Raw genomic sequence first — 14467 nt, forward strand, 5'->3', positions numbered from 1 at the left:
GTATTTAATTGAGATCATTCAAAATTGTATTTTATTCAGATAAATTCAAATAATTAGTAAGAAATTTATTCAGAAATTTTTATTCAGATAAATTCAAATAATTAGTTTTTGCATACAATTTTCTGTAATCAGTAAAGGTTTTCGAAATGGAAAAAGAAAAAAAATTCTGTTGACTTAATTTTTTTGTGAACAAATATTCATAAAAAATGTATGAAAAATGATTTTAAAAAAAGAAAATATTTGATTGTCAAATATTGCTTATCAAATTTTTTATATCAATTTGAATTATTTAAATGTAAAGCCTAAAGTTCTAAAGAATTAAGAATTCTCAAACCGAAATGCAGTAAAAAATATCAAACAATATTTTGAACAACGTTTTGTTTGTATTTGATGTTCAATAATGTTGCACGTTTAACTTTCATTGTTAATTATTTATTACGTATTTAATATGCATTTAATAAACTATATATAAATAACTACCATCCCTTTTTTTAACTTAATAAAAAAAACTAAACTTTTATCTTTAAAAGTTAAAACAAAAGATATAAAAAGACTAGACGTTAAACCGTTCAGAAAAAATAAATAAAATAGAATTTAAAGATAAATGCTCTTGAAGCCACTATCGAAACTCATTCAATTATTGTAACTGTTACACGCTGAGTTGCCGCCATAATGGACATAGAAGCGATCTCCGTTAAGGTCAAACTGACCAAGTCGATTGGCACGGGAGGAAAAGAGGCTCAAGAGCAAGCATCCGAATCCATCAAACGTTTGGCGATCACTTTGGCTGATTTCTCCTCATCGCCTGAAGACCATCACAATGGCAACCCTATCTCTTTCATTCCCCCCTCCCTCCGGATCGACAATCCCTGCTTGCCGGAAAACAATCCCCCATTCAGTGGAAAGCCAAGCAAACCGATCATTAGTGATCTGTCACGCGCTTAAACCGTGATTAGCGCCTTGTCGCGTTTTGCGCTTAATTCGCCTACCTGCTGTGACGCGTTTCGAATAGACAGCGTCACGTGGAAAACGTTGCTTTTTTTTCCTCTTCTCTTTCCCGCCTTACGATGTCCTTTGTTTCTTTTCCCGCGCTGTGAGGCTATTTACTACGACTTCTACTACTACGAGAGGAGTTGAGTATTACCGGCGGGAATAGTGTTTCAACCTGTTGGCTGCTGCGTTCTTTGTTGTTTGTTCCGGCCGCCGGCAGACGATAGATTTTTTTTAAGAGTAGACGATAGCGAGGAAAAGAAGGAGGAATCGTTTGGAGATCGGAATTTTTTCCAAGAAAGAATTTTTTTTTATCCACTTCGGATGTTGGACAATTTTTTCCTTTTCCTCCGTTTCTAGTAGTTGTCCGTTTTACTGATCCTTGTGACGTGTTTTGTTTTTGACTTTGGTTTCTCAGAGATTTCTTTTGATTGTTGCGATAAACGGCGGCATTTTTGAAATGGATTTTGTGAATAAAGACCGTACTCCCTTCTGGGATTTCGAAAATGCAATACTAAAGAACATTATTTTATTTCGATTAAATGATGGGGTGCGAAAATTTTTTAATCGCTACTTAACCCAAACATAAAATAATTTTTATTTCGTCATATTTATTTTTCGTACACCACTTAATATTTCATTTATCACTCATTAAAATTTAATTACATAAAGGCAATTACAAGTAATTATTTCCCATTAGCAAAGCTTTTTTATTGTTTACTATGCATGATTTGGAAGAAACTTACGTACTCTGTCATTAAAGACTTGTGTGAAAGAGTTTTACTATGGAAAATAGTTGAACTTTTCACTGATAAACGGACATTTTGATCTAAATATTTAAAACAGAATATCAAAGGAGTTAATTAACACTTGTCACGTGAGTTCGTGGAACATTCTAATGTAATAAAAACATTATGGAAATAATTTTCTTCTAAAGTGAAGTAACTTTTGAAACAAACAAGAAATTCTCCTCTATGAATATGGCGCAAATGTATGAATCATACATGTACAAGGTAAGTAATATTTTTATAATGCAAGTAAAAACAATTTTGTAGCTATTACAAGAACAACAAATATCAAGATGGTGGAAGCGAAAAGATTAACTCTATGAATATTTCGTATTTACGGAGTTACATTTGTTCAAATTAGGGAACAGTTTTCTAACAAGTTTCTTCTCTAATTTTAGTGGAGAATTATAGGAACATTAATGTCCTATTTAACAAGTTCCTAAGTAATATTTTGGAATATATTTTACGTAATTTTGTTACCTAATTTTAAGATTAAGTACTTCAAAAATTTTTTTCTCCAAATTACTATAGTAGCATATTAAAAAGTTTTCAAAATACTTAAGAACGGAAACATGGTAACTAAATCCACAAAATATGTTTCAGAAAATTATGAAAAACGAAACATATTCCAAAGGGGGATTGGCATTCACATGAGCGAGAACCAGGAAAAACATTAAATTTGTCTTGAGAATACTTTAAAATTAACATTTTAAATTTGATTGAGATAAAACTTTTGTTTAACATAAGTCTTCTGTCATTTTTGAATTGGTTGTTCTTAGATTTATAATTCTTAATCAGCTATTATTGTTGCATTTATGTATCTTTTAATGTTTAGTATTGCGTAAGCCGGACAACGAAGAACTGATCCGGCATTTTCTTTCATTAAAAAAAAGTAATCCTTAATAATAAGAAGAATAAGTGCTTTTTTCTGGAAAATGTTGGAAACAGTCGACACTACTTTAATCATCAAAGAGCTCGCGGAATTGTTCTGCTTGAAAATTGTCATTAATATCGTTTTAAGCGTTAGGCTTCGCGTCACTTTAATGCAAGCACTCAGCATTTTTTACGCATAAGTAAGGCAGTGAGTAAGATTTTTACTAAAAATAAGGTAGGTGACTATTAAAAAAAGGTTGAGTTTACATGCGTTGCTAGGCATTCAGTGAGTTCTACATTTTGTATCGAAACTTGTCAGAGTATTAATAAAACAATGCGTAAAATTGGTTTAGAAATTTATAAAAAAAAAATTAAAAAAACATTTGTTTACTGGTTTTAATGGATTAAAAATTAAATAGTGATTTAATTCCTTCGCAGTTTATAAGTAAATTGCTTAACTATTTTTTTCATCCTAAGAATTTGTTGCTTTTTTTCTGGTTAAATTTTTAAAAAAAATCTTTGAAAATATATGAATTACTTTATTCCTTTCCAAATATAATACATTTAATGAAATAAACATTTTTTTACAGATTAATGAAATAAGTAGGAAATATTATGTATAAACAATAATGAAGCAAGTGTTTGTTTTAAAAATAAAGAATATTTGAGTATAGAATGATGTTTAACATAAGTCATAACTGGAAATTTATTTTATCATTTGAAACATTTTATGATGCTTGCATGACTTATTAAATGTTACGCAACTAAGCATTTGAATAATCAATAAACAAAGTTAACATTCTTTGTAACCCAAAAATTTCAGCATATTTATTAATTTAATTATTACTTGGAAAGATTAGTTAAAAAAAGTCAAATTCTTTTGACGTTTATTTTTTAATGATTTATGATTTAACGAAGTTTTAGATCTTTACAATGAAATGATTTTATCCTTAAGTATAATTAAATGAATATATTTTTTTAACTTAAGTTTTTTTTTTCGACGAAAGTTGAAGTTAACCAGTTAAGTTAAATCATGCAGAATATTGTTTTGTTTTTTTAAATTAATTGAAACCAACAAACAAATAAAAAACAATTTAAATAAAAGTTAAAATATTACCATCTATGAAATTTTCTTACTGTATATAAAAAAATCCTAGCTGAATTATTTATAAATTTCTTCTAATTTCAAATACAATATAAGATACATTTTTCAAAACATTTAACAACGAATTATTATTAAGAGCTTCAGCAGCTAACACAACCACAATTATTGATTTTGATTTACAGTTCTAAAATGTTTAATCTCTTACTACGGAAACACTTTAATTATCAATTGGTAAGAATTTCATATTTATTAATTTAAAATGTACTGCTCACTTAAAAATTCATGCGTATATAAATATTGCAATATTACCTGACATAATTTTTTCCAATTCTGCTTTAATATCCCTATTTTAATCCGATTATACCATAACAAGAACATTTATTTTTTATAAAAAACAAACGATATTTTAGCTTACATCAATATTGCTTGTATTTATACTCGATTTCCCTTTTTATTCGTTGAAATTATATTGCTCATTTATTTAATATTTATTTATTCATTTAAGAATTATTGCGTACATAAATATTGCAATATTACCTGATATAAATCTTTTAGGTTTTGCCTTAATATACATATTTTAATCTGATTATAACATAATAAGAACACTTATTTTTCCTACCAGCAAACGATATTTTAACTTACATCAATATCGTTTGCTAAAAACTAATTCGTTCAGTAGCTTAGAAAATACGTAATGAACTTCCGTAAATAAACGTTCGAATATAAATAGCACGATTGTTGAAAACAACATGTAACAAAATATCGTGACTTATCAATTGTATTTCTGCTTCATAAGAGATGCGTGTTTAAATGTTCTAATAACATATTTCCGTTTCGTGCCAACAAATGTCGAAGCCAATATTTATTAACGTGATTAAATCGAATGACGTTTTAGCAAACGCAGATCAATGTTAAGGGAGGAATGGTTTCCAATCTTGGATTGTAGATAGCTCATTGGCTGAAGCTTTGGAGCTCTCTCTAGGTACCAGTAAACCTTTAAATCGGCACGTTTAAAGATTCAATAATGGATTGGGTTAGGTTGCTAGCGCGATCTTTTCCGCGCGTAGTAGTTAGTCTCTGCTGAAATTATTTTTTTATTGGAGTTAAATTTAATTATTATAAATCATATTGTTTACGGGGATTTATAATAAATATTTATTTAATTAAATGTTGCATAGCATATACGAGTAATTGGTGTTTTATGCTTTATTTTATCATCCTTATTTTTTATCGTTATTCAAAAGTAAATACCTGTAACATGTGCTGTAAATACCATGTTTAAAAAAATAGAAAAGCTTTTTTTACACTTTAAAATGAAAATAAGGATTTGATTTCTATTTTTTAAAAGTTGATTTGAAATTTAAGAATTAACAAATGTAAGCTTAGTTGGCAGATCTCATTTATCATAGGTTTTCTTTTTTAAGATATAAATGTTATCAACAATTATAGCGTTGATTACACTTATATGATTTCTAGATGCCTGTAAATCGGCACGTTTAAAGATTTCAAAATTATATTAGGTTAGGTATTTGAGCAATCTGTTCACTCGTAGAAGTTAATGTTGAAATTAAAAAGGGATGAATTTGTTATAAAATTTCATTTTAATTACTATAAATCATATTATTTACTGGGATTTATAATAAATGTAAATCAAATTAAATAAGATTTAGCATATACTATTAACTTATTATTATATCTGAATATCTTATATTATTGTTATATCTGAAATGTGTAATTTCAAATACTATGATTAAAAAAATTAGTTACATTTTAAGATAAAAATAAGAATTTGATTGTGTTTTCTAAAAGTTTATTAAAAATTTAAGAATTGAAATAGGTCTGCTCTCTTGGCAGAACCCATTTATAAATTTTCTTAAATAAGTAAATAAGTATAAAGGGTAATCAACAATTGTAGCGTTGTTCATTTTGTTGGTGTATGACAAGACGGAATTTGTTATTTATATGCTACACACCTTTTGAAACTTTCTTCAAAAAAATTCCAAATGATCTGAAAAATTGGGTCGGCTGATCAACGGCGGTCATAAAATAAAAAAATATATAAAATGATCTGAAAAGACAAAACATGACGTTTTCCATTTTTAAAATACATATTATCCAAAACTTAACAGTTAAAAAGTGTGACAATGATTTTATTAAAGGTCGTGTTTTAATATTACAATGTTTCTGATGTTCATGCACATTTGTTTTCGAAAAGCTGAGGATTTAATGATAAAGTTATTTCTATAACAATTTAAGTATGAAATAACTAATAGCAGTTACTGTTTTCACTTTTTTTTTCTTCTTAATATTTTGTGAAGTTATCTTTACTTTTATATGCTATGCCTCGTATTAATTTAGTTTTTTAGAGGAGTCTTCAAGCTTAGTCGTTTGGTATTGTTGATCAAACAATTTTTAACAACCATTTTGTGAAATAAGTAAATAAAATAATTACTATAGAAAGTAAAGGCAAACAATAATTGTTTTGGTGTTTAATAAATTAGTCTTAGTGTCAAGGCTTGAAAATTACATTGCCGGAGAGTGAAAAAAATTTTACTGTGCATGTAATTTTTACCCTTATTTTCTCTACTGGAAGATTCAATGTTCTATTAAAAAAATACAATAAAATAACGATTTAGCTCCTCTCAAATTTTGATAAAAATAGCCAAGATGTCAGATGTGGCAAATATGCGGTACCAAAGGGAGAAAAGAAAGAAAATCGATTATATTTAACTGAGCATAAATATAATTAAATTTAGTTATATAAATAAGTATTTAGTCTTTTAAAATTCTTTTTTATTCTCTTCGTCATGCTCATTTTTATTAAAAAAAGGTTTACCCCGATTGGTGTGAGTAAGAAAAAAATAATACAAAAGTTTGTAACATCTTTTTAAGCCTTTGCCGGTAATTCTAAATGATTTTGATATTACTTCTTTGTTAATAATATTCTGAATTTGCTCCACCAATAGTACATCAGATTTTTATTTGAAATAAAAGTGTGTTTGTAAGCATAATGTAATTTTATTCTTTTTCCAGACAGAATAATAATCGGCTCTTAAATGTTCTTATGCAATCGAAAAAGATGTTTGGGCTTTTGCATTTGAGTATATATTTTGCAGGGCATTACAAAAAGCTGAGATTTTTTGAGCCACGCTAAGTACACAAAGTGTCCATTCTTTTTCAATGTATGCAAATAACAAAAGTCATAGGAGAGCCGAATTTGAAATAAAATAATTAATAAGATAATTTGAATATAAAATAATTACTTTTGTTGAGGAAAACATCATTTGTGATTTTACAAGCAAATAACTGGACAGCACATAATTCTGCTTTAAACCACTCTGCAATCACATAAAAAATGAAGCAAAATAAATGTTTAAATATTAAAATGGTTTGGTCGGTTAAAGCTCTCATGTTTCTGTTACTTACAAATAACTACTAGGCCGAAACAGCATATGATTCTGCTTTAAACCACTCTGCAATCAGATGAAAAATAAAGCAAATTAAATGTTTAAATATTAAAATGGTTTGGTCGGTTAAACCTCTCATGTTTCTGTTACTTACAAATTACTAATAGGCCGAAACAGCATATGATTCTGCTTTAAACCACTCTGCAATCAGATGAAAAATAAAGCAAATTAAATGTTTAAATATTAAAATGGTTTGGTCGGTTAAACCTCTCATGTTTCTGTTACTTACAAATAACTACTAGGCCGAAACAGCATATGATTCTGCTTTAAACCACTCTGCAATCAGATGAAAAATAAAACAAATTAAATGTTTAAATATTAAAATGGTTTGGTCGGTTAAACCTCTCATGTTTCTGTTACTTACAAATAACTAATAGGCCGAAACAGCATATGATTCTGCTTTAAACCACTCTGCAATCAGATGAAAAATAAAACAAATTAAATGTTTAAATATTAAAATGGTTTGGTCGGTTAAACCTCTCATGTTTCTGTTACTTACAAATAACTGATAGGTCGAAACAGCATATGATTCTGCTTTAAACCACTCTGCAATCAGATCAAAAATAATGCAAATTGAATGCTTAAATATTAAATGTCGATCAAACCTCTCATGTTTCTGTTACCTTTCTCAGGACATAGGTAAAACTAACTTCGCTCTTTCATGTTTCTACTACCCTATGAAAAATACTGTCATGAAAACATACTTTATCTAATCTAGCTAAAAATAGAAATAGACAAAAATGCGCATCACTATACATTACGGGTGACAACAAAATTGAAATTTGAAATAAGACTTTGCAAGTATGTAATTGCAAAGTAGTTGCAATAGTAGTATCAATAGTAGTTGCATATTCAAATCAATATTTTTATTTAATAACATTTTGTGTAATTTTGGTGTAATTTATTATTAATTTTTACGATTTATTATAAGCAATTTACTATCTGTACAGTTTCTGACCCATTACAATGTAAATATATTTTTAGATACATATATTGTAAAAATAAGAATAGATGCATGCGGTATTTTCAGCTCATGGCCTCTAGCAATAAATGTATAAAAACACAATAAAAATTATTTAACACTTTATTTTCGAAAAAGGATTGTTAAAAAATTTACTTTAAAATTTATAATGCCCTTAATATTCTTTTTAGCTGAAAAAAATGTTACAATTTGAAATTTACATATTACAATTTGATTCACATAAAATATAATCCAACTGAATATATAAATAAATAAAAATATGCATCACTATAAATTATAAACAAGAAAAATTTCGAAATCGAAATAAAACTTGCGCATATGTAATTAGAATCTATTGTTATTCAATAAAATTTCGTATAATGTTGATAAAATTTAAATATTATTACTTTATTTTAAGATTTCGAAGGGGAAAGAAATGCAGCCTTTCCACAGAATTATCTATGGTGTTTAAGATGCACTATAACGTAAGCATATTTTTAAGATAAATATTTTGTGAAAATAAGAATCGATCCCGTTTATCGACGTGTAGTTGCATATTCGAATAAAATCTGAATAAAAGTGTAGAAAAAAGAAAGTTTTTGATCAATAAACTTCTAGACTTTTCTTTCCTTAAGAAAAATGTTAAAGGTTTCTCTTCCAAACGGCTGTATTTTCAAAATCTTTCCTCATTTTTCTTCGACGGTATAAAAAATAAAAGCAAAGTAAACACAGTAAATTCTTCCTACGTAATTATTTGTCTGTAGTTTTGTATCTATTCTTTGAGGAACCTTTTTGTTAACGATGAATATTTATGTGTCTTTTTTATAAGAAATTGATAAAGCATCTTATATTTATATGCAGTTAGGCTTTCTTTTTTTATTACAATATATATGGTAATAAAAATTCTATAGTTACCTGAAAAGAACGTTATAGTTAGATATAGTTCTTTGATAACTATTTTTATATAGATAGAATTTTAAGATATTTAAATCACGTATGTTTGGTCAAGAAGTTTATTGAAAGATAGGGTGAATTTTACATTTTTTAATCGAAATATTCACTTATTACGTATTACAAATTTCGGGGTAAAAATTATTAAATAGCAAATTTATTTAATTTTTAATTTACCATCTGCAACTAAAACTGTCCAAATAATATGATTAAAAAAGACGATATTCAAACTGTTAAGTGTGAGAAAAGAAGTTTATTTATTGTTTTTACCTAATTGGTTTAACAAATAGATATCTATCCGTGATAACTAGGCCCACCTTATTAACCACCATTTTGCTCCGAGCAGCTTGGTACATGCTGAAGCTAAGAAGGCTAATTGGTCAATCTCATAACCGGCTGAACAGGGGTTCGAATCCCAGCGTTAACACCAGAATATTTTTTTCCATTTCTTTCAATACATGCGGTCCTGCATGAGGTTCCATGCAGGAAGGTCAGTACACGAGGTACCAGTGTCCTACTCTTTTCAATCGGTAACCCTGGACATTAGAATACAAAACTTTTATTCACGCATAATTGACACAGCACCGATAGAGCTTCAGTGTTCGTTTAAGTTTTATTTTCGTTTAAGTTTTATTTTTATGGCCTAGAAACTATGCTACTTGTAAATGGTTACAAAACCGTATAGTTTTGTATTCACAGTTTTTTAACCGTATCAGTAAAAAATGGTTTCAAAACCGTAAAGGCAAAAATTTGTTCCAAACCTTAAAATTTATGGTTAATCGGATGGACAGACTGCTGCCGGTTATTTTACCGTGATTTCAGAATGAAAATTCTAACAGTGCAACAGTAGAACCAAAGAATTAATAAATAAAGCTTCAATAAGCAGAAATAATGCTTCACTAAACACACTTTATGCATTTTAAATAATTAGTGAAGACTTAACTTACACAACTAAAACCAACATTGAAACACACTTTTATTGCGCAAACATAATTTCATGTAGCTGATTCGGATTTTTGTTCTTCAAATTATGAAGGGTATCAGAAATCTGAAAAATATCATTTTTTTTTAATTTTAGTCAAAATGAAAAGAGTTTGGGCCTCTTTATGTTAATTTAATCTTTTGTGTTCTTCACTAAACCTCATTGTAAGGGACAATACACCTTTTCACCTAATTATAGAAGTCATTTTGCTCGAAAACAGTTTCATGCAAAAATACTTTTTTAACTATAATTGTTTTAATTCTATTAATATTTTATTTTGCAATCATAAATTGTATAGTTTGAAATGTAAGGTACATACTGAAAAAATAATTGGCAAAATTACCGTTCTGTGGCGTAATGATCTTTCAGGTAAAGGTATGGTGATTGGAAATTCTGATTTTTAAAATTGCAATTCTTAATATCCCATATTTAGTAAGAAATACAAAACTGCAAAGTAAATTTAACCTAATAAATGGTTTTTATAGTTAGTTCTGAGGTGTTAATATAAAATTTTAAAAATTTACCACATAAACCTTATTTTAGTGTTGATTTTACAAAACTGATTACCAGAGCACTTCGGTAAAAATTAAGAAAGTGGTAAAAATTGACAAAGTGGCCTGCAGAATGAGTGGTACTGCTATCTATCCGTGGGACTCTGAGTTAAGACGTACTTTCACCTTTGCGGTGCGTTCTTGTCAAACGAAAGGCGCACCTTCCTGATTTAATTCACGAGCTTGGCTTGTCCGAGCGACATTCGTAACAACAACAACAAATAAAGTATTTGATATCTAAATTCCTTAAACTATTATCAACTATTACTAACTTAATTAACGTATTTATAAAACTATTTCGCATAACTGATATGGCAACAGCTAAAAAAATCGTTACATTTGAAATTTACAAAGATGTCGGCAGATTTACGTCTACGTTTGTGCCATTTTGTAAATGACGATTCACGTCTTCCATCAAACACGAAGGAATAATAATAAAAAGAAAGAAGAAAAAAAGTAACGATGAAAAAGAGAAGAGGTAGGAGGGGTGGTAAAGGAGATTGTCAAATGACTTTGCAGTCCCAAACTATCAGTCATTTCACTGTCAGTTTTTTTTTCTTTGAATTTTTTTTTTCTGGGAGATTTCTGGATTTATTTCCCTTCTCTGCCTCTCTTTTTTTATATTATTTTATTTTTCTTTTCATTCCAAAAAGTTTAAAAAGCAACGAGTCGTTTTTCTCTTTTTCCCGTTTAAGATACGCGTGTACAGAGAGTGGGTGAAGAACAGGGGAGAGGGAAGTGTTATTTTATGGAGTATTTTATGAGATTCTCCACCCCCGAGGAAGAAAAAAAAATTCCCAAATAGGTGCATAAGATAGTGTGTTAGTGTAGTGGAAGATAGGGAAAAAAATTGGGAGGGGGAAAAAAGGGGTTTTTAGGTGAGTTCTCGGAACTGGATATGTGGTTAAACAGGCATTTTTTTTTTTTTTTTTTTTTTTTTTTTTTTTCTGCTGACTCCTGAGTCGGTTTTCCCAATTGTGGAGTTGTTTTTTTGACACTTCAAAAAGCATTTATGGAAACTTCAGAAACTTGGGTGTCTTAATATTGATTTTCGTCTATACAGGATACAGCATGACAGACGCTTTTGCAAATTGTTTTTACAACTCCCCGATGCTGTTTGCTGTTATTTCAGTGAAAAATATATAAATAGTACAGCGAGAACGAATTTAACATAAAAACTACGTCGAAATTCTTATTATAACATTTAGACATTTAAGGAAACAGAACTAATTCATTATAAATTGCATTGCATTCCAAAATTTAAGAAATAATTTTCATTCATCCTTAATCATTTTATTATTAAAATTTTATTTTTATTTTATGGCCGGTGATCAACTGCCGATCCAATTTTGAGTTTACGTTTATCAATGTTCAACAACTTGCCTTGTAGTTTTGAACTCAACCAAGAAGACAAGCTAACTCCTGGATCAAACATTGGGACACAAGCATTCGTAGAGGACTTTTTGATTAAATTACCCACGTTTGCGTTACATGGAGAAGTAAACCACAAAAACCTTCCACGATATCTAACCTCCTTATCCGTCTACTTCCGAGGACATTTTATGTCAGCACTGTTGTCGGTTCGAGTTGGGGGAAAATTCGTATCAACTAGTCACCGCTGGGATTCGAACCTTGGAACCCCATTGAGTGACGAAATCTCTATTCCCTGAGCCACCGTGGCACCATTAACGAATTTTTAAAAAAAGAAACTTTAGTTATGATTCCTAAAATTCTTTTTTTTTTTTCTGCCATCTGATATAGTGGTGAGTGCTTTTGCATTTGTTGTCTTAAGCCAAATCTTAATTCAACTTTTATCGAAACCCGGAAGAGCGCCTAACTAGAGTTTTAGCGATCATGTCTCAATGGTTTTGATTCATCTCCTAAATATTGGATAAACTAACCAGAGTCAACAAACTAAAGTCACAGTTAGTCGAAGTCTCAGTCAATGTAACCAATAAATTAATTACAGAGTGTAGGTCTCCAAAGGGGGTTATTTTGATTAAAGGAAGATTTAAGACAATATTCTATTTTGTATGCAATGTGCAATACCGAATCTTTAACCGAATAAAACATTATAATTAAGCGAGAGGTTATTATTGAATAATATTTATATTCTAAATACTTAATATTATTTATAAACTGGAGATATTGAAGTTAATGATTAGTCGGATACGTAAACTTTAATCATTATATTCATCCTTTTTTGCGGATGTAATTTAGCTGAAAAATATCGGAACATATTTTATGATTTAATTTTAATTATATTAATATATAAATCTAATAAATAACAATAACAACTATGCGTACCCGACCGTTAGTATACAGTGGTGAAATTAAAGACAACGTACAAGATTCAACTTCTAAAAAGAACAATTATGTACTTTATTTAATTTTAAAAGATCAATAGATAAACGATAACTGATATTTTCTTTACAGTTTTTATACTAAAATTTTAATATACAGCAAGAAGAAAGGAAATTAATATTTACTGAAGAATTATGAAGAATTTCACTTTATGAAGAATATTTGAAGAATATTTATTTGAATTAGGAAGAATATTTATTGAAGATATATAATGAAGAATTTCACTTTATTTTTTATACTACTATACATTTTTCAACTTTCCTCTTTTTTTTTTAATTTTTTGTACATCTTTTTCTTCTTTAATTCTCCTCACAACTCCAGAAATTTATTTTGACTGTCTCTAAAATTCTATACCTTTTTAAATTTATAAACCAATCATAGATTAAGAGTAATGACCCAATAAAAGGCTAAAATAATTTCACCAATCCGAAGCATCAGAGTTGAAATTTAGGATCCACCTTCTTCTATCGAAAATATCAGGCCAAGAGTCATTTGAAACCTCTTAATAGGATATTTTTCTTACAATCGAATAACGGGCAGGAAAGGTTAAAGACGTCAGCAATTCCTCCCCCCAAACAAATGTTTTCTAAAAACTGTGTAGGACTGGAATTTAATTAAATTTTATGAATTGAATCTTAGGTATAAAAACAGCAATTAAATAAATATTTAAATTAAAATAATAATTAAATTAATTTGATTAAATTAGAATACATATTATGTTACGATATAATATAAGATGACATTGTAATGGAATGTTATTTTTATAAATTTATTTTTCTTTTTCTAAAAATGAAATATATCTTTAAATTTAAAATTCCAGAGTAACAAAAAGATCACATTTACATAAATTGTTCAATTTTGTTCCCAAGGTATCAAACTTCAATGGCTTGAGGTGTAGGTAAGAGTTCGTTTTCTTATTGAATAAACCTTTTTAAGTAAACATCGAAAAAAAATAGTTTTAGCTTCCTGGTACTTAAAAGCAGAAGTACAAAAGAAGTGTTTGCGTTCCACTAATGCAATGTATTTCTTCCCCATGTTCAAAGAGAGGGCTTTGAATTCTTTTTTTTTTTCCTTTTTTTTTTGTTCCAAAATGTATGCAAACACGTTAAATTGGCAAAATCTGCAGTCGAATTTCCGCCTTCGAATTCCACTTAAAACACCACAATTTGTCTTGCCATCTCCTAAGTCAAAAATGTTTCGAAAAACTCTTTTGACTAAATCCACTCCGTGGATTTGGATGAATTTGACATCGTATTATCCTTCATTTTTATTCTGTCACAATAGAAAACGATTTTGAGATTAAAGTAAACAAAAATATTCTTTTTCTTTTCGAACTATTAAGTTCTTTGCTGTTTACTGGTATTCATCTTATTCAAATACATGTTATTAGTGTCACACGTGTAGGATAAATAAAAAAAAGAAACTATTTTTTGTA

The 14467-nt window shown here is 28.5% G+C and overlaps 1 protein-coding gene across 1 annotated transcript in view; it reads left to right on the forward strand.

The window, feature by feature from the left end:
• Window positions 1-888: 888 nt before the first annotated feature.
• Window positions 889-14467, forward strand: part of LOC107437091 (uncharacterized) — a 209611-nt gene continuing 196032 nt past the window's right edge. Inside the window, exon 1 of the mRNA XM_016048981.4 lies at window positions 889-2003. Within this exon, the coding sequence (XP_015904467.3) occupies window positions 1965-2003 (39 nt within the window). The 5' untranslated portion in view covers window positions 889-1964. The remainder of the gene's footprint in view (window positions 2004-14467) is intronic.

This window comes from Parasteatoda tepidariorum, chromosome 2 (genome assembly GCF_982258835.1).
Source record: "Parasteatoda tepidariorum strain Cologne lab strain chromosome 2, Ptep-v5.0, whole genome shotgun sequence".
Classification (NCBI taxonomy): Eukaryota; Metazoa; Arthropoda; class Arachnida; order Araneae; family Theridiidae; genus Parasteatoda; species Parasteatoda tepidariorum.